The 18,103-nt window shown below is 56.5% G+C and overlaps 7 protein-coding genes and 2 non-coding genes across 9 annotated transcripts; 5 read left to right on the top strand and 4 right to left on the bottom strand.

Moving 5' to 3' along the window:
• Positions 1-419: 419 nt before the first annotated feature.
• Positions 420-1,970, top strand: F5144DRAFT_492698 (Zinc/iron permease; the record flags this gene model as incomplete). The annotated part of the gene is made up of 2 exons (XM_066785932.1): positions 420-614; positions 681-1,970. 2 exons carry the CDS (start codon positions 420-422, stop codon positions 1,968-1,970), a joined length of 1,485 nt encoding a protein of 494 aa, XP_066641182.1.
• A 481-nt stretch (positions 1,971-2,451) lies between these two features.
• F5144DRAFT_t140 lies at positions 2,452-2,570 on the top strand. Its single transcript has one exon. It is a non-coding gene; the product is annotated as a tRNA-Thr (tRNA).
• Positions 2,571-3,502: 932 nt separating this feature from the next.
• On the bottom strand, positions 3,503-8,057 carry F5144DRAFT_604040 (SNF2-family ATP dependent chromatin remodeling factor like protein; the record flags this gene model as incomplete). The annotated part of the gene is made up of 3 exons (XM_066791323.1): positions 3,503-3,793; positions 3,858-7,886; positions 7,965-8,057. The coding sequence occupies 3 exons, from the start codon at positions 8,055-8,057 to the stop codon at positions 3,503-3,505; spliced, it is 4,413 nt and encodes a 1,470-aa protein (XP_066641181.1).
• Positions 8,058-9,015: 958 nt separating this feature from the next.
• On the top strand, positions 9,016-9,087 carry F5144DRAFT_t141. Its single transcript has one exon. It is a non-coding gene; the product is annotated as a tRNA-Gly (tRNA).
• A 78-nt stretch (positions 9,088-9,165) lies between these two features.
• On the bottom strand, positions 9,166-11,194 carry F5144DRAFT_284155 (WD40-repeat-containing domain protein). The gene has a single exon (XM_066783743.1). The coding sequence runs from the start codon at positions 11,123-11,125 to the stop codon at positions 9,368-9,370; it is 1,758 nt and encodes a 585-aa protein (XP_066641180.1). The 5' UTR covers positions 11,126-11,194; the 3' UTR covers positions 9,166-9,367.
• A 132-nt stretch (positions 11,195-11,326) lies between these two features.
• On the bottom strand, positions 11,327-12,779 carry F5144DRAFT_284132 (uncharacterized protein). The gene is made up of 3 exons (XM_066783742.1): positions 12,602-12,779; positions 12,156-12,462; positions 11,327-12,065 (listed from the first exon to the last, which is right to left on the bottom strand). Exons 1-3 carry the CDS (start codon positions 12,664-12,666, stop codon positions 11,460-11,462), a joined length of 978 nt encoding a protein of 325 aa, XP_066641179.1. The 5' UTR covers positions 12,667-12,779; the 3' UTR covers positions 11,327-11,459.
• A 631-nt stretch (positions 12,780-13,410) lies between these two features.
• On the top strand, positions 13,411-14,732 carry F5144DRAFT_613607 (bucentaur or craniofacial development-domain-containing protein). Its single transcript, XM_066791751.1, has 2 exons — positions 13,411-13,926; positions 13,988-14,732. Exons 1-2 carry the CDS (start codon positions 13,604-13,606, stop codon positions 14,646-14,648), a joined length of 984 nt encoding a protein of 327 aa, XP_066641178.1. The 5' UTR covers positions 13,411-13,603; the 3' UTR covers positions 14,649-14,732.
• F5144DRAFT_576889 (thioredoxin-like protein) lies at positions 14,733-16,337 on the bottom strand. Its single transcript, XM_066789165.1, has 5 exons — positions 16,195-16,337; positions 16,060-16,138; positions 15,566-15,606; positions 14,978-15,479; positions 14,733-14,909 (listed from the first exon to the last, which is right to left on the bottom strand). The coding sequence occupies exons 1-5, from the start codon at positions 16,226-16,228 to the stop codon at positions 14,825-14,827; spliced, it is 741 nt and encodes a 246-aa protein (XP_066641177.1). The 5' UTR covers positions 16,229-16,337; the 3' UTR covers positions 14,733-14,824.
• Positions 16,338-16,373: 36 nt separating this feature from the next.
• On the top strand, positions 16,374-18,031 carry F5144DRAFT_653162 (uncharacterized protein). The gene is made up of 4 exons (XM_066793072.1): positions 16,374-16,675; positions 16,748-16,947; positions 17,039-17,437; positions 17,600-18,031. The coding sequence occupies exons 1-4, from the start codon at positions 16,585-16,587 to the stop codon at positions 17,903-17,905; spliced, it is 996 nt and encodes a 331-aa protein (XP_066641176.1). The 5' UTR covers positions 16,374-16,584; the 3' UTR covers positions 17,906-18,031.
• Positions 18,032-18,103: the final 72 nt, after the last annotated feature.

Raw genomic sequence — 18,103 nt, 5'->3', positions numbered from 1 at the left:
TAGCGGCCACCGGAAGGTGCAAGCCAGGGTTGGCCCGTTTTGGAGGCGGAACCCCGGGCACTGGGCAAAATGTGAAAGCCGTTAGTTAAGACAGCTAGGAAGCTACCTGCAGGCCATGCATGAAGGTGGCCATCGAGGTTCTCATCGGATTGCCTTAGTTAACAATTCCATCCTTTGTTGCCCCTCGAGCCATTCATTGATCTTATCCCTCCTTTGTAATTTCAGCCTCACCTCCATCCAACACAGATGACGACTGTGTGCTTCCTCAACCCCCCTTGACCATCAACCTCGGACTCCTTAGCCGCGAGCAGAAAATACTAATTATTACACCACTACCACTACCACTACCACTACCCCCTTCACACGCTAACTCTCGATATTTTCAAGCGCAAAAAGCGCGCATCCCAAGCAACAACACCATGGACTCCAACGCCATGGACAACGACACGCGAGGCTGGGTTATGTGCGCCTTTAGCGGCCTCGCGTGTATCTTTGGCGCATCCGTCATCTGCATCGACATTCCTATCCGCCTCATCCCGAGCAAGCGCCACTTCCGCATCCAAGAGAGCAATGCCTTTCTTGCCTCGTCGCTCAGCTTGAGCTTCGGCGTCATGGTAAGTAGCTAGGTGTTATATGCTGTCTGTTGTCAAGCGGAACACATTGCTGACTCCCTGCCACAGCTCTTCTCTGCCCTCTACAGCATGCTGCCGTCAGCTATGCGCTACCTCGCCAGGGACAACTGGGATGAACACAAGGCCGGCTTCTTGATGATGGGCTGCTTCATTGGCGGCTTCTTTGGGATACAGGTCATCTCGCGCGTCTTACACCGGTACATGCCCTCCCACGTCGTCGACTGCGACCATACCCATGAAAATTTTGAGGGCGAGGAGCACGCCCACCATGGCCACAGCCATTCTCTCCCCAAGCCATCTCCTCAACCGAGTGCTGTTTTTAGCCCACCGCATATGGTCGAGATGCACAGCAACATTACCGAGACCACGCCCCTGATCCCCACCGAAGCCCCGCGCAATGGCCATATCCATACCGAACTCGTAAACGGTGATGCCGCGCCAGCAGCCGAGGCCATCACTCACTTCCATGGCCCCCAACGGCGGGCATCCACGCAAATCCGACAACCCTCGATAAATGTCCGGAGCAGGGTCATGTCCTTTTTCACGGACACCAAGGCAAACTGCGACGAGGATGGGCCCTGTTTCGGCTACTCGGACCCCTGCGGCCAGGAGTGCTTCAAACACATCGGCACGCGCTCTGCCCTATCTAGGAATGGGACACTACTCACCGAGGACTGCGTTGAGGCGTGCGAAGCCCCACCCCTGACCCCCCGATACCGTGTCATCCGCGCCCCTTCTCACCCCCACGATGACGACAACCACCACCACCATCATCACGCGCACGCCCACAACCACTCTCATGGCAGCGACATAGAGTGCCCCGAAGACGTTGAGGCCCAGCACCACCACCACGTGCCCACCAACGGCTTCCTCTCCATCGGGCTGCAGACCGTCATCGCCATCGCGCTGCACAAATTCCCCGAAGGCTTCATCACCTACGCGACCAATCACGCGAATCCATCCCTCGGCTTCAGCGTTTTCATGGCCCTTTTCGTACACAACATCGCCGAGGGTTTCGCCATGGCCCTGCCGCTCTACATGGCCCTCGGCAGCCGCGTCAAGGCCATCTTCTGGTCCTCGCTGCTGGGCGGGTTTAGCCAGCCGCTCGGCGCCGCCGTCGCCGTGGCCTGGTTCAAGCTGGCCAAGCGGTCCAATTTCGAGATCAACAGCACCGCCTACGCCTGTCTTTTTGCGGCTACCGCCGGTATCATGGTCAGCGTGGCGCTGCAGTTGTTTGTCGAGAGTTTGAGCTTGAACCACAACAGGAACTTGAGCATTTTCTTTGCGTTTTTGGGTATGACGCTGTTGGGCATAAGTAATGCGCTCGTGTCTCATTAAGGGGGGCGGTTCGATTTAGAAGCATTGTTTCGGCGTTACATTGGGGTTCATGAAGTTCAAGTCTAGTTACGATCATACGTTAGGTTTGGTAGGAGGAGCTGGCTCTTTGAGTTTTGGCGTTTGGTTAAAGGTCCAACAACCACCTGGGGTGGGACTGGCGCAGACAGGACAAGGGATACACAATCAACTCACCTATGCACAACTTATTTTGTATATTACTAGACGATGTTGCCTGTGGCTCCCAACCTTGACAAAATCTCAGCGTTTTACCGCAAACCGTCTCCTTAAACGCCCCGGACAGGAGGAAGACATCCAACCCCCTTTCCCCTAAACACCTTGCCCGCCTGCCCCCATCACGACATCCTCCGTCCCACCACGCCCCACCCCATGCACTTCCCTCCCCCCCAAGAAAAAACACTGAATGATACTCCCCTCCACAACCCCGTATCGTATCCACACCCCAACCAATAAGCACAACCAAGCCTGATTAGCATAGTGGCTAATGCGTTGCACTTGTATCTATGGCCCCTCCCCCTCTCTCGGATGGGGCCGCGACAGACAGACATGCAAAGATCACAGGTTCGATTCCTGTATTAGGCATGAGGTGGTTTATATACTTTTGTTGTGTGTGGTACCCCCTTTTGTTGTAGGTAGGAGGAAATAGTTGTCTTTTTTTTTTTTGTTTTTGGGCTTTTACGAGGGGGGGTGGTGTTGGGGAGGGACATGTTCGTGGTTGGTGAAGGGCAGTAGTACTCGGGAAGATTGGGGGCAGGTAAGGAGAAGGAGGGTGCGAGTTGACTTTGCCTAGATGTCTATCCCCAATCAAGGACAGGGAAAGGTGGTTGCAGAGGTTAGAAGGGCATGGACACACAGTGCAATGCAATGCAAGCACAGCCAAGTAGGCAAGTATGTATGTATGTATGTTAAAAACAACCACAAAGAATATGTAATACGGAGTACTCAAACATGATCCATCACCCATCCCTCATCCCAGGTTTATCACCAGCCAGCCGTCCAGCCCGCGTCCCCGAGCCAGGCCCTCTTCTCTCCCACACCAGCCAAAACCCAGCGCCAAAGCAGGCCGACCCGCCAATCCCTCGGTCAACGATTAGTCTTGAGGCAGCCGAAGACAAGAAAATAGTGATCCTCTTTCGTCCGTCCATCCATCCATCGATCCATCCACTCATCCGAGGCCGTCTTATTCGCTTCTTTCCTGCTAGCCCCCTTCCCTCTCTCCGGGTACCATTTATGTGCCCATCTGGCCCAGGCAGATGGAGCAAGCAGTACGACAAAAAAAGAAGAAAAAAAAGACCCAAGCAATAAAAACGCAAACGCCATTTGCCTACCCATAAACCGCCTCCCTTAACCTAGCCTGGCCGCTTGCATATCCATCACACACCAAAAGAGAGCAAAGAACCATGAGCCCCGGATCTACCAGTCCGCCACACGCACCACATCCGCGCCGAGTCTTCATTCCATGGCTAGAACTAGATAGAATTATGGCGGATCAGCTAGCGACGACGACTGTGAGTTCACTCCTCATCGCTCTGCGCGCCGCTGCTCCCGCCATTAACCTGGCTGCTAGCGCCGTTGGATGCATGGGCGCTGGCGCTGGCGCTGACCGAATTAGAGACCAGCTTGATCCTGGTTGGCGGGCCGCTGGGCGTGGGTTGCGGTGTCCCATCTGTCGCGGCCGTTGAGGGCGCGGCCGAGCCGTCCTTAATCGCGGGGCCAGCAGGACCGGAAGCAGCAGACGGCTCCTCCAGAGCACGCAGGTCCGGGTTGTCGGTGAGCTCGTTCTCGAATCGGGCGCGGAAGAAGGCCTGTTGTACGCATTGGTGATTAGCATGGGTTAACGCGAAAGTAAAGGGGGGACAACGGGCATACCTCGATGAGATTAACATCTTGACATATCCCGCTACTCTCCTCGTTAAACGTCCGGCAATTGGCAACCATCAGGTCCATGTCTCTCCGCATGTCGGCCAAGCTGTTGTAGTCCTCCTTCTTGATCCTCTTCTGGATGTCGTTCATGCAGATGGGGTTGGTGATGATGAGGTAGTAATCACCCCAGTCACGCTTGGGCGGGAGCTTGACAAAGGGTCCAATGATGAGACGCTTTGGCGGGCCATCCTCGTCACCGTCGGGATTCTCCTGCGGCTCGTCGTCATCCACTTCGAAGTTCATCAGCCCGTCGAAGATGCGACGCAGGCTCTTCTGCAGCTTATCGCGCACGTCTGGCGCCAGGCGGCTGTCGGGGACGTTTGCGCTGATCGCCTTTGGACGCCCCTGTGGCCCGCGGCGCTTTTTGGTCGGGGGCTCCTCGTCGCCCTCGTCGACCTTGCGCTTCTCCTGGTTCTTGCTACCCGGCTTGCGGCCGCGCTTCTTGACCGGCGTTTCCACCTCCTCGGTGCTAGCGCGACTGGCAGCTGGCGAGTTCTCTAGTGACGCACCCGCCATGCCCTTGCGCTTAAGTTTGTTGACCTCGCGCTTCTGCTTACGGGCAGCCTTCCGCGCCGCGGCCGCCTCGGGTGAATCATCGTCGTCATCAACAGCCATGAGCCATTGCTCTTCCGTGAGCCCATCGTCGTACTTAACCTTGGTACGCTCGCGGGCTCCACGACCTAGGATGGTTTCCTCCTCCTCGACGACCGGATTGCCCTCGTTCAAGTAGATATCCGGTAGCTCGTCCTCAATCATAAGACGCGAAACGCCCTTGCAGCCAGGGCCAGTGCCGTAGATGGGATCACGCAACCTCTCTTCATCCAGCTTTTGGAACACGTTGACCTCGTCATCCGTTCGGGCGAGGATCAAGTTCAGTTCCTCGTCATCCATCTCCTCTTGCTCGCCTGACTCCGCCATATCGGCAGTCTCGAGGAGCGTCCGGAGCATGGCATCACGGTCTGTTTCCGAGGACTTGTTATCGAAACGACCGGCCTGAATGACCTTGCCATCCATGTCGAGCTTGTACCTGGCGCGCTCGAGGATCTTCTCTTCGACGGATGCCGAGCTGATAAGCCGGAGGATGCGCACTTCGTTCTTCTGGCCGATACGATGGGCACGATCTTGGGCCTGCAAATCCTGGTGAGGATTCCAGTCGGAGTCGTAGATAATGACAGTGTCGGCCGTCTGCAAGTTCAAACCCAGACCACCAGCACGGGTGGAAAGGAGGAACATGAAATACGGCGAGTCGGGCCGATTGAACTCGTAGAGAAGGTCGGATCGGTCCTCGGACTTTGTGGTACCGTCGAGCCGGAGGTATGTGATGCCACGGAACCGGAGGAAGTCTTCCATGATGTCCATGATAGCAGTCATCTGGAAGAACATCAACACACGATGGCCCGTCGCTTTGTATTTGGGGAGAATCCTGTCCAGAAGCTCAAACTTTCCAGCCGTTCTCCAAAGGAGATCGTTGCTGGTGTTGGTGGGGTTCATCTGGTTCTCGACCTCGTCGAACACAAACGGATGGTTGCAGAGCTTCCGCAGCTGCATGATCATGTTGCTCAAGCCGCGGGCGCCGGCCTTGCCCCCGCTGCCGTCACTAACGGCAATCTTTTGGTGAGTAACCATTTGCTTGTACAGGCGGGCCTGCAGGGCTGAGAACTTGCACTTGATGACCTTTTCTGTTTTGTCGGGAAGATCCTTCTCGACATCCTTCTTGAGACGACGCAGCAAGAACGGCCGCAGCACCTTATGCAAGCGACGGATGACGAGAATCTGCTCTTCTTCTGTGAGCTCCATCTTGTCTTGGCCACCCGTGTTTGCGAACGGGGTGTTGAACCACTCATCGAACGTCTTGACGGACTTGAAGATATTGGGTAGGACGAAGTTGAGCATGGCCCACAGTTCGGCAAGGTTGTTCTGCAGCGGGGTACCAGTGAGAATCAGGCGGAACCTGGTGCTGTAGTACTGCTGGATGGTGGCGCTCAGCTTCGAGTTTGCGTTCTTCATGCGGTGACCTTCGTCGATGATCATGTGGAACCATTTGATCTTGCTCAGCAGCGGACGGTCCTTGATGATGTACTCGTACGTCGTAAGCAAGACCTGGAACCTGCCCTGACGGATCTTCTCTTGCTGCAGTTTTCTGGCGTTCGGAGGACCCTTGTACACCACCTTGGTAACCGACGGCGCCCACTTGTCGAACTCCAGATTCCAGTTGGTTAGGGTACTGAGGGGAACGATGACCAGGTACGGGCCATGTTGATGCTTCCTCTCAATCAGGTATGTAATCAGACTGATGGTCTGAATCGTCTTGCCGAGACCCATCTCGTCTGCGAGAATACCGTTCAGGTTATTGTTGTACAGCGACAACATCCACTGCAAGCCCTTGATCTGGTATTCCTTGAGCGTACCGCCGACCAGGATATTGGCTTGTTCGGTGACGTCTTCCTTGATGCGGTGGGCAACAGCGTAGTAGTCAATCTTGCGGCTGCTTTCTGCATCTTCTTCCTCGGGCTCGCTCTCCTCGGGCAGCTCGCCGTCGTCGCCATAGCGTTCGGCGGCCTGGCGTTGCTGGGCACGGACGGAGGAGGCAAGCTGGTGCAAGAAGCCGTCGGTCTGCCGGAGCAAGTGAGTGATACGGGTATCCTTGGCCTGGTCGAGCAGTTTGAGGTATGCCTCTTCGTCGTTGGCTTTGAGCGCCTGCAGACGTTGCTTGGCCGTCCTCTCGATCCTCTTTTGCTCTTCTTTCTCGATGTTGAAATGATGAGAATACATGTGGCGACTGAGCCTCTGCGTTTTCCCGCGCTGCGCCTGCCCCGCGTTGAGCACCTCGTTGCGGTGATTGTAAACGGCTTGCAGGAAATCGACGTGCTTCTTGCGCTCGCGGTTCTCGCGGGCATCGCGTTGCTGCTTCTCGAGCTTTTCGGTGACGCGAGCTTCCCTGACGTTCTGCTTCTTCATGCGACGGTACGCGGCCCTATTCGTGGTCATAGCCAAGTTGTCGTAGTGCATCATCTGCTTTCCGACTCTGTCTCTCAAAGCGCGCTGTTTGGAGTACAGGGCCAGCTTCTTCATCTCAATGATGGCTTTCCGCTTCGCTGTGTCATCAGCCACAAGGTGATCTTGAGAAGCATCCCAGTGTGCCAGGTTGCCCGGAAGCGACTTCAGTTCCGAGTACCTCGCGCTCATACGGTTGAAGACGATCTTCTCCCGATCAGCCCTCAGCTGCTCAAAGTCAATACCCGTCGGGAAGATACCGGGGATAACCAGGCGATTCTTCCGGCGTCCGTGGTCCATGTACGAGATAGACTGGCGCACGAGCCCACCGTCGTATGGGGACTTTATTGTCTTGAACGACTTGGGCTGCGGAACCGATGCGGCTTCGCCGTGGGCATCTGCTCCGTTGGTGCCAGGCTTTACACCGTCCTGTTCTGATATGGCCGTGTTGTCGACTGCAGAAGGGGATTGTGGGGTTTGTTTTGCCGAGGACATGCGACGCCGTTGTCTGTGCTCAAAAATGGCCTTCTGCATCAGGGCCGGGACGCCGGCATTCTTACCGAGCATCCTGAAAGCCTTGATCTGTGTCCACAGCAAGTTGAGCTGGGCCGGAGAGAAATGGCTGGATTGATTTTGCGCCGGCGTGCCGGCCGTGTTAGCCGTCGGGGCGCCCGGGGTTGCTGGTAGAGCAGACGCCCCGAGTGAGGCTGTGGAAGGAGGCATTGTGGTCTGAATGGTGGTGGGCTGGGTGGTGCGAGCAGGCTGGGCTCCGTTGGCAACGCCATTAGTGTTAGCGTGCTGCTGCTGCTGCTGCTGCTGCTGCTGCTGTTGTTGTTGCTGCTGCTGTTGCTGCATCTGTTGCATCTGCATCTGCTGCTTTCGCAATTCGCTCTGACGTTGGAGGGCAGCAAGGATCGACTGGGTTTTAACGAACTCGGGATCGGTGCTGGGAATGCCTTGCTTTTTCATCTGTTGGAATCTCTACTAGGGTGTTAGAATGAAGGCTAGATGGGCCGAGGCAACATCAGATGGGAATCTAGGGCAAGATGTAGAACGGACCAGATAAATTTCCTGCGCCTGCTGCTGGGTCATGCCGGCCGGGATGGCCGAGCCCGGGTGCTGCACCGCAGGCGGCACCTGCACACTCGCCATGATGATGGCAGTGACCTTGGGTATGCCAACTGGGTATCAATTATTTTATTTGGAGACGGAATATGTGGGCATATCTGGAGGGCGCGAAGCGGTCGCAATCGAGGGGCTGTGGAACCCGGTAGGGATGGTCGACGCGGAGTACCGACGAACGAAGGGCGGAATGCTGGAGCCTGTCGCGTCGAAAAAACAATGGTGGCAATTAAGCGATTGCAGCGATGCAGGGGAGGATCGATGCAGGCGTTCGGGTGTGGACAGCAACCTGGGGTTGGGTGCAGATACAAACGGGGTTTGTCGCGTCGCTAGGTCGAGCGCAAGTTGGGGTCTTGGAGTGGTGTTCAGCCGCGCCTGGGATGGCGACGTGCTGTGTGGGGGGTTAACGTGAAGGAAAATAGCAGAGGGTGGATCGGCGAAGTGAAAAAAGTGAAAGACAGTCAAAGGCGGCTGGGGTTGTGTGGTTGCCCGATGGATTGTGGGGGGTTGGCGCGTTTTGTGGCCGGCGATATCGAGATGGCCTCGATGCGTCGCAGGCAGATTGGTGATTTTTTTGATGCGCGCGGTCCCTTTGATCGATGGAGGTTGAGGCAGAGCGAACCGACAAGATTGAATGGCGCGGCGATGCTGGTCCGGGCTGTGCTGCAAACTGCACGCGAAAATATGAGCCCGGATTACCTAATCATTTGCCCCTGCGTAAACCAGCCAATGGGACGCAGCTCGCCGCTGGGATTCTCTAACAATAGAATTGATCACCTTGAAAGTTATTGTTGTATGTTGAAGCGCGCTCAATGGCCTGCAAAAAGTTCTTCAAATGCTAATAACTATTCCAAGGGTAAAATTTACTTTCATGATTGTTGTTTTGTAAAGTTCTCCACTCAAAACCTCTTCTTCGCCTGCTCTCTCTACCCATGATAGCGCTTAGTAAACAAGCCAACGGGTACCTGCAGCACGATAAGCTCAGTCAGCGCCAATGGTCTAGTGGTTAGGATTCAACCCTTCCAAGGTTGAGGGGGGGGTTCGATTCCCTCTTGGCGCAAAGTTGAATAGCTTTGATATGTCTTTTTTTCTTTCTTTCCCCTTTTTTCCCTATCCCTGGGAAACCCCTTTGACGTGTTGATGTTTATGTTTGCTCACCTCTAACCAGTTATTGAACAAAACGGACATCATTTGCCGATCCCTTTGAGTTTGAAGGCTTGAATGCCTGGTATCAATTCCCCCACTCAAACAAAACAACGAGATAATGTTCTGGAACCAAAACGCTCTATTTCCCAACGCCACTTAAATGCCATCAACCCAACCGCCCATCTTCCCCCCTCTCACCTCTTCACCCTCTTAGCCTCCCTCCCCTCCCCACTACCATCCTCCCCGTCACTCAAATCCGCATACTGCGTAACCGGCTGCGTCTTGGCCCACGCGCCCGTAAACACGGGATCCTTCTTCGCCACCTCGGCATACTTGAGCAGGGCCTCGCGCGGGTCCTCGTGCAGCATGCGGCTGAGCGGGATGTTCTCCTCGATGTGCTTCTCGTCCGGCTGGCTGCGCATGAAGGGGGTGATCTGCTGCAGCTGCGGCCGGTAGGGGTCGCGCGACGTGCGGCCCGAGGCGGAAACGCCGCCGGTGGCGCGCTTGTGGTGGGCCCCCGACATGGCGCCGGGGGTGATGATGGCGTCGCCGGAGAGACCCAGCTGGCTCTGGTCCATGGTGAAGGACGGGTCGTCGTCGACGTGGCGCTTTTTGGGCGCGCGCGACATGACCTCGAGGGCGCCGCGCGTGGAGAGGGACGGGTGGTAGAGGACGTGGGTTTCGGCGTTGGCGGAGCCGGTGATGATCTGGTTGAGTTTGGCGTGCCAGTCGACGGTGATGAGGGGGATCCCCGGGGTGATGGGGGTGACGTGTTCGGGGCGGAGGTTGGCGGGGTTGAGGATGTGGAGGTGGCCGGAGGCGGAACCGGTGACGATGTAGCGGGAATCGGGGGAGTACTTGATGTTGGTCATCGGGTATCGGTCTGAAGTTGAAGGGTGGTCAATCTTGACGAGCGGCTGCTTGAACTTGCGCGTGTCCCAAAGCTTGATCAGCCCGTCGCCGCCGCGGGTTACCACCATCCGGCCGTCAGCGCTGATGTCGACACCCCCAGTCCAAGTACCGGGTTGGTGCGCATCCTTGATTTCCCCTGCGGGCCTAGTAAAAGGGCCATTGCCGTTGTACATGACCAGCGATCCGTCCAGAGCAGTGGCTACTAGGAGGGGGCTGGTCCCCTGCGCGGAAGCTCCCCATGCGACTGCTGTCATTCTAGTGCGCCCGGCTGTGCCTGGGGCCTTAGATTTGAACGCAATCACCTCCTTCTGGCTCCTCTTGTTGTTGATGTCCCATATCCTCAGCGTGCTATCTGACCCCGCGGTTATGCACAGGTTCTGGTCCGTGGGGTGCCATGTCCCCGTGGCAATTTCCCCCACATGCCCCTTGGTGTTCTTCATGTCCCGGAGGTACATGTCGCCCTTCACGAATTCCGTCACCACGGCGCCATCTCTCGACATGATCTTCGCTTGGGGGTGTGCAGTGACGCAAAGAAAAACGCTGCCCGAGTGGCGGCTGAATTCGACGTGCTGGATCGGGTGCGAATCTGAGGTTGCTGACTTCTTGGTTTCCCACGGATCGATGCTCTTGAAGGCTCGCAGTGTAGTGGGTGTCATAGCCGCAAAGTCGTGGAAGTTGACATTGCCGTCGAGGGAGCCGGTAATCATGCGCGACCCGGCAGGGTCCAGGGCAATGCTTGTGATGGCCCGCTCGTGTGTCTTGAGCACCATCTCGTGGGTCACCGGAAACTTCTCGGCCTCATCCTCATCGTCGGATTCCGAGTCGCCGTCCGAGTCGCTATCATCACTGTCGGGAGTAGCTTGTTTTCGTTTTTGCGGTGCTGGCTTCTCAATCTGTCTCCTCGTCTGCTCGATCTGCGCGGCGATATTCGCTTCTTTCGTTGTCTTGCCGAACGACTTGGGTACGAAAGCCTGCATGGGGTCATCGTGGGCGAGACTGGGCGTCTCAACCCAGTATTCGTCACTGTCGCTGTCGCTCATCTTTGGGGTTGTTTTGGGTGTTGGCGAGCGGCAAGAAGATGTGATGTGCAGTTTGGGGATGGATCAGCCTGTTTGAATACTTATCATCCCAAGTCGTTCTCGCCAAGCATGTCTTGGTCGCTCCACTTTCCCGCATCACAGCACAGGGGCCTTCGAGTACCTTGCTTGGCACCTCGGGAACCTTGCTGGCTGCACCAAACACACAGCCCAACGACACTTTCAATATTTTCGTCAATCGGTCAGAGTTTTGAACTGATCAATAATATGGCATTCTAGGTAGGTCGACAACTAACTTGACACAGGTACTAACTACATCACATCACCAACTTCCAACTTAAGCCGTCGCGCTCACGGTTTTTTGTTCCTCCTTTGCCTTCAATTCGGCCAATCTCTTCAGCTCCTCCTGCCTCATCTTCTCCTGCATTTGCAGCCGCGCTGGGATGACCGTCTCCCTCGGCCCCGTGGCCTTCCACCCACTCAACCTCTCCTTGCCCAGCGAGCGCAGGGTGAACTGCTCCACCAGGCTGTAGTTCCCATCCTCGCGGTCGAAGCAGTGCTCCTCCTTGAGCGACACGGCCGGGTTGATGATGATGCGCACCTTGCGCAGGGCGTTACTCGAGGGCGCGTGCAGCATGAGCGGGTGCATCAGGTAGACGTCGCCGACCTTGCCCGTGGCCTCGACGAAGTTGTCGCAGCTCTTGGCCACGTTGCAGAAGAAGCTCAGGTCCTTGTGCTGGCCCATCTGGAACCCTTCCTGCCCGCGCGGCACCATGCGCGGCGACACGCCTTCCGGGTGCTCGTACAGGTGCTTGGCGATCTTGGGGATCGCCTCTGGGCAGATCATGGTCGCGCCGCCGTTGGAGACGATGTCGGTGAATAGTGGTGTTACCAACAGCGCTTGCTCGCGGCTGTCGAGGTAGTGGACGAAGAAATCGCCGTCCTGTTTGGCAACGTTAGATTCCTCGATGGAGGTATCCAAGAAGAATTGGGTGCTGCAGGGGAATAAAGAAAGACGTCAGGGTTCACGTACTACATGCCACTCGGGCAGGTCCTGTGGCGGGACTGGCTTGCCGCCATGCTTCTCGTCACCCAGGTTGACAATTAGCGAGTCACGCCATTCCCTCGAAGCTGGGTCAACGCGGTCTTCGCCACCACAAAGCTCGCAGATGGCAGCCCAGGCGCGCGGTGCAAAGTCGGCGGGGTCAAACTTGTTGTGGCCGGGCATGTTGGTGCGCAGGCGCGTCCATGTGGACTGGTCGTTGGGGTCCATGCCCAGGCGGGTCCATACATTGGCGTTGACCTTGTCCGCTTGTTCCTGCGTGAAGGCATTGGAGATCCTGAGGTGGGGGTCAGATATGGGTCTGGGAGGGGGAGGGGTAAGGAGGGAGGGTGTGTGAATAACAAGGGGAAGGTAAGGGTGAAGGTAGAGTATCCTTAAAGGTGTGAAGAAAGGTTCGGTACCGAGACTAGGCTTACTTGACCCACCCGTGGGTGAGGAAGTGTTCCTTCTCTTCGGGTGTAAGAACGGATGTGGACGACATGATGATGATGATCTTGGTTTCTCGTTCGAGAAGAACTAACAACAATATTGAGGCTGGGGGAGGTGTTTTTGTTTCTCTGACTCTGACTCTGACTCTGACTCTGACTCTGGCTCTGGCTCTGGTTCTGACTTCTTCACTCTGGCCGCACCATCAAGGCCCCTTTTATAGACGTCCGACCCTCCGACTCAGGGTTCTAGTCGGGCTTCGGCCGGGCCTCAACCGGGCTTCAACGACGCCTCGTGATCGTCGTACATGTGTAATACACCCACCCACCGTATCTCCGAGGTGCGGGGGAAGAGGTGCGGTTTAACCAGCGGCAGCTCATTGGATATCGGATGCATTCTCCGGGGATAACGGCGCCTCTGGTTGCCTGATGGGTCATAGCGAGCCCCTCTGGACCCGCGAGCCCGGTTGGTAGGGCCGGAAGTCAGCCGGAAGGCGGCCGTGGGTAAATTGGTTTTTTGACCCCATGGAAGACCGAATCCGGGCGTGCCAGGATACTGGGTTTACCGCCGGTAATTCAAGGAACTTTGTGACTTTGTGAAACTCTGTGGAAGCGGGTGTAAAAGGGGTCCGAGAAGGAGCTTCGCGCCCGTTCTGGGGCTCATTTGAACATATACCAGGATTCACCAGAGTATGGAACACATACACAGACTATCCAGCACAACCGATGACCCATCTCACCAAATTCCCAAGACTCCGTTGTCCCTGTCGAGGTGCGCCGACAACGCGGAGCCGAGCGGGGGCGGGGCATGTGGAGTTGACCAGTCTCCACTCCACGCTTGAGACCCGCTCGAGACCCGCTCCAGGCCCGCATCCATTCTGCCTTCTCCCGAACCGCCGAGACCCACCCGTTTTTGCCATTCACGGGACCGTCTTCCCCGGGAAATATTTGAAGTTCGATTTAGTCTCATCAAAAACAACCCCGCGCCTCAAGATGTCGACGGAGCCATTACATGACGAGGACTACGTCTCGCATGAAGACTCCGACTTTGCGCCCGACAATGCTGCTACGGAGGAATCCTCTGTTTCAGACAACGACGAGCCGGCCGAAACCGAGAAGCAGACCCAGTCGAAACGGAGACGCGAAGGTGCCATTAATGCCGCCGATGATGCGGGTTTCGAGAACTCCGGGGACGAGGCGGTAATCGAAAAGGGGAAAAGGCGACGGAAGAAGGCCAAACGGAAAGATGAAGGTGCGGGCGAAGATGAAGGAGGTGAGGGAGGGTTGATCAAGACGCGTAGCATGCGCGCGGTTGAGTATGCAACCCAACTCTGTAACGCAACACGCCACCTTGCTCACCTGACCCTCTTTTTGCAGGAAGGCCGAAAAGCGAACAGAGGCCGCAAGCGGCCCGGTTACAATCGACGTAGATGCGCTGTGGGCACAAATGACCGTCAAGTCGGGAGGCCGAAATCAGCAAGAACCAGCAACCACACAACCAAGAGGAGAACTTGCCGAGCTTTCATCACCACCAAAACCCAAACTAGCGATCGAGAAACCCGAAGAATCCGATCTCATTCGCATAAAACGAACCTACAACTTCGCCGGCAAAGTCCACACCGAAGAGAAGCTAGTGTCCCGTGATTCAGCCGAGGCCAAGTTGTATCTCGCCGAAAACGGCGGCGAGTCGACGTCTGCAGATGGCGATTCCCAGAAACGCATGCCACGAAAAGCTTTCCGGTCCGCGTTTGAGCCCATCGCAATCGAAGGCGTTTCCCGTCGATCGGACTTGAGCCTGGGCATGTCGGATCGTCTGCGAGCGCGTGAGGCCAAGGAGGCAGATGCCAAGAAATTGAACACAGTGGAAAAGAGCAGGATGGACTGGGCCGGGTTCGTGGATCGGGAGGGTATCAAGGACGAACTCGAGCTGGCGGGCAAATCGAAAGACTCCTTTGCCGCCCGACAGGACTTCTTGGCAAGGAGCGAGGCCCTCAGGGAGGACGAGGCCAGACGATTGCGGATGGCAGGAAAAACCTGACGTCTTGATGCCAGTAATTGTATACTGTGTAGGAGTAAAATAAGTGGTTGGGCATGGCGTTAAAGGACATAATACCCAGGAGATATACATATTGAAATGGTTATTGTTATTGTTACGACAATACCTCCCCACCTTGCCTTCACCCTCAAACTTCGGGACGAACTCAACGCAGCTCCTTACAGCTTCCCCTTCGTCTCGCCCGCCGGCAACAGCGTGACATCCGTGTACGGCAAACCTAAGAACTTGTACACGAAATGGAACCTATCACATGTCAGCACGCACCTAACACCAACCGCCCCCATTCTCTCTCCCCCCTGAAACAAACTCACCGATCACTCCCAAAAAACGGCTCCTCCCTCCCCTCCCTATCCCTTACCCACAACCACGGCGCCCCAAACGCGCCCTTCTCCAACGCTTCCTGCGTCGTCCTCTTCAACAACCCCTTCATCTCCTCCGTCTCCGCCGCCGCCAGCACCTCCTCCACCTCCCCCTCCGTAAACAACAACCCCCCATCCCCACCACCCACCCTCGACACACCCCTCACAGACAAACCCCTCAACGCCCCCCGCACCCCCTCCACCCCCGTCAAATCCCCATTCGGCGGCGCCCAAAACGCCTCAAACAAACCGTGTAACGCAGCAAGAAATGTGGCGCGCGGGTGGCGCCGCTTGATGTAGTGCAGGCAGCGCAGCGGGAGCACGGTCATGCCTGATTTCATGAGGTCCGCGGGGAAGGCGATGGCGGGGGGTGGGGTGTGGCGGGCGATGGCGCGGCGCGCGTCGTGGACGCCGTAGGTGGCTTTGGAGGGGAGGGTCCAGGGGGGGCGGTTGCCTTTTTTTGGGGGGGGGAGGGGGTTAGGTTGGGTTGGTGGAGGGGGAGGGGGTTAGGTTGGGTTGGTGGAGGGGGAGGGGGCGTACCGGAACCGACGTTGATGGCGCCTAGGAGGACGGGGTGGTATCTGTTGTTGGACTGTCAGTTTGTTGTTGATGATGGGTTAGGAAAGGAAAAACATAAAACAATAAGAAAAGGATCTCAAAAGCTCACCGCCTAACCTCCGCCTTTAATTGACGGAAGGGTAGATGGCTACGAAAACTCCTCTTGGGGAGTTTTACTTCGGTGGGATTCGAACCCGCACCCTTATGGGTGTGCCATTCAGTGAAACACAGGCCACTCTACGATTAGGAGCGCACTCCCCCCGCTTCGCCATATTAGAAGTACGTCTCTTTGCGGGGGGAAGTTGCTGTGGGGAACGAGGGCCGTGTATATTAAGGGCCAGTGGGCGCTCGGTGGAGGAAATAGAGAGGAGGGTTCGGATGGAAAATGGCGATGGGGGGTTGTGGATGGGGATAAGTTGGGCACTCGGTGCTTGGAGGCGGTGGGACGAGGAGAAAAGGGGTTGGGGGTGACGGACTCGACTTCTACATTGTGAGAGGCGAGGAGGTCCTTATTCTTTTGGAGCTCGAGAAATGCAAGATAGCTGTAGAGGGACGCTATGGCATGTTAGTCTCCTTATTCTTATTGATTCCGGATGCAAGAAGGTTCTCACCAAGGTCCAGATAACAGTCAATTTTGCCGCCCATTTTTATTCAGTTCGTGGGTTATTTGCAAAACAGAGACACAATGGTGTGCTTTCTAACAATTACCTTTGATGACTTATGAGGAAGGTGATCTAATAAGGTGTCCCATGCAGGGGCCCGGAAGAGGAGAACCTCGGCAGCCCCACATCGGGACGGCCCCGGCAGGGTGTACTCCGTCCGGCCTTACGAGCTCCGGCTGATCACTAATCCACACTGTCCAACCTCAATGCCGGAGTGACCCACCATTCGGGGATCAGGTAGCCGTATTTACTATGATATGAAGCCTCTGTCCGATACTAGTTGAATATCTCAATACACGACTTACACAGAACCTCTTTCCATCACCTACTCATCTCAACATGACGTCTCGCAGGGTAGCTCTCGTGGTCGGTGCTTCACGGGGCATCGGCCGGCAGATTGCCGTTGACCTAGCCAAGGACGGGTACGCTGGTAAGCATCATCTCGTGTCCTTCCCAAGTCCCAACCCCAACCCCCAGAACCACACTCTAACCCGCCACCAAGTCGTCGTCGCCGCAAAGTCCACCACCCCCGAAGCCGACCTGGCCAAGATCTCCCCCTTCCCACCAGACCCCAAGTCCCCCCTATCAACCATAACCACCGTCGTCCGCGAAATCACCCTCGCCGGCGGCGAGGCAACCGCCATCCCCGTCGACACAACCAACTACGACAGCATCCAGCAACTAGTTACCAAAACCATCGAGGTAGTCCCCCCCCCCCTTCCCCTCCTCTCCCTTCTCTTCCCTTTTCTACCAACCCCCCGCTGACACTAACACCCCCCCTCCCCCTCCCCAGACCTACAACCGCCTCGACATCCTAATCTACAACGCCGGCGCCATCTGGTGGGCACCCGTGGCCACCACCCCCATGAAGCGGTTCCAACTCATGCAGCGGGTCAACCCGGAGGGCCTGTACGGCGCCGTGCAGGCCGCGCTGCCCTATCTCAACCCCGCGGACGAAGGGGGACGGAAGGCTAGGGAGAGGGCTGGTGGCGGGGCACGGATTGTGGTGGTGTGTCCGCCGATTTATAGCCGGTTTTTTGGGGGCAAGACGGCGTATGCGATGGGGAAGGTGGGGATGAGTGTGTTGGTGAAGGGGTTGGCGATGGATTTTGAGAGGGAGGGGGTTGTGGGTGGTGTTGGGGAGGGGGGTGCTGAGGGGGGGGTGGGGATTGGGGGTTTGTGGCCGGCTGTGGTGAGTTCTCTGTTTCTCCGTCTCTTTGTTATTTGTTTGAGGGGAGGGAGGAGAGGGGGGGGGGGATAATTGTGTGAAAGGAGTGAAAGGGCGCGGGGGACAACAGGCTCTGTGTCGCCCAATACTCGATGCGAATATTTCGGCTAACATGCTACCGTCTAGGCTGTCGAGTCTGCGGCGACAGAACAGTTCACGCGCAAAGACCCGTCCTACGCCAAGGACTTGCGCAAGTCCACCATCTTCTCAGATGCGGTTCTCGCCATGATCAAAGCCCCAGCATCCGTAATGAACGGTCAGCTAGAGCTAGACGAGGATTTCCTGAGGAAACAAGCGGGTGTCACCGACTTCACTAAATATGCCGTTGTCCCGGGGGCTTCGCCAAGGAGGATCATGCCGGCTGAGCTGCCGGATTTGACGGTCAAGGAGCAAGACGATGAAGGAATGAGGACTGATAGTTCTAAGCTTTGATTATGAGGCCATTCTGGCCGCTGTATTGGTTGAGCAGGATATGTCTCTGCAACGAGTGTTGTGGACTCAAGCTGGCTACACGTGTTGTTTGACACCAAGCAAAAACGAGTCCAAACGCCCCTGGCCCCCGTGAAAAGTAGGTATCAAGCGGAGATGGTTTTAGTCCACCCCCTGAGTGTCGAATGTCACCCCTGTTTT

This window comes from Chaetomium tenue (genome assembly GCF_020726465.1).
Source record: "Chaetomium tenue strain MPI-SDFR-AT-0079 chromosome Unknown F5144scaffold_5, whole genome shotgun sequence".
Taxonomy (NCBI): domain Eukaryota; kingdom Fungi; phylum Ascomycota; class Sordariomycetes; order Sordariales; family Chaetomiaceae; genus Chaetomium; species Chaetomium tenue.
This window is presented reverse-complemented; position numbering and strand designations above follow the sequence as displayed.

Coding starts and splice junctions, on each gene's coding strand:
- F5144DRAFT_613607 (XM_066791751.1), top strand. CDS start 13,604: ATGTCGACGGAGCCATTACATGACGAGGACTACGTCTCGCATGAAGAC. Junction 13,927..13,987: donor CGTAGCATGCGCGCGGTTGA/GTATGCAACCCA, acceptor CTCTTTTTGCAG/GAAGGCCGAAAAGCGAACAG.
- F5144DRAFT_653162 (XM_066793072.1), top strand. CDS start 16,585: ATGACGTCTCGCAGGGTAGCTCTCGTGGTCGGTGCTTCACGGGGCATC. Junction 16,948..17,038: donor TAGTTACCAAAACCATCGAG/GTAGTCCCCCCC, acceptor CCCCCTCCCCAG/ACCTACAACCGCCTCGACAT. Junction 17,438..17,599: donor GGGGTTTGTGGCCGGCTGTG/GTGAGTTCTCTG, acceptor GCTACCGTCTAG/GCTGTCGAGTCTGCGGCGAC.
- F5144DRAFT_284132 (XM_066783742.1), bottom strand. CDS start 12,666: ATGTCGTCCACATCCGTTCTTACACCCGAAGAGAAGGAACACTTCCTC. Junction 12,463..12,601: donor CTCACCCACGGGTGGGTCAA/GTAAGCCTAGTC, acceptor CCCCCACCTCAG/GATCTCCAATGCCTTCACGC. Junction 12,066..12,155: donor ACCTGCCCGAGTGGCATGTA/GTACGTGAACCC, acceptor GTTGCCAAACAG/GACGGCGATTTCTTCGTCCA.
- F5144DRAFT_284155 (XM_066783743.1), bottom strand. CDS start 11,125: ATGAGCGACAGCGACAGTGACGAATACTGGGTTGAGACGCCCAGTCTC.
- F5144DRAFT_576889 (XM_066789165.1), bottom strand. CDS start 16,228: ATGGGCGGCAAAATTGACTGTTATCTGGACCTTG. Junction 16,139..16,194: donor TGACTGTTATCTGGACCTTG/GTGAGAACCTTC, acceptor AACATGCCATAG/CGTCCCTCTACAGCTATCTT. Junction 14,910..14,977: donor CCGTTTTTTGGGAGTGATCG/GTGAGTTTGTTT, acceptor GACATGTGATAG/GTTCCATTTCGTGTACAAGT.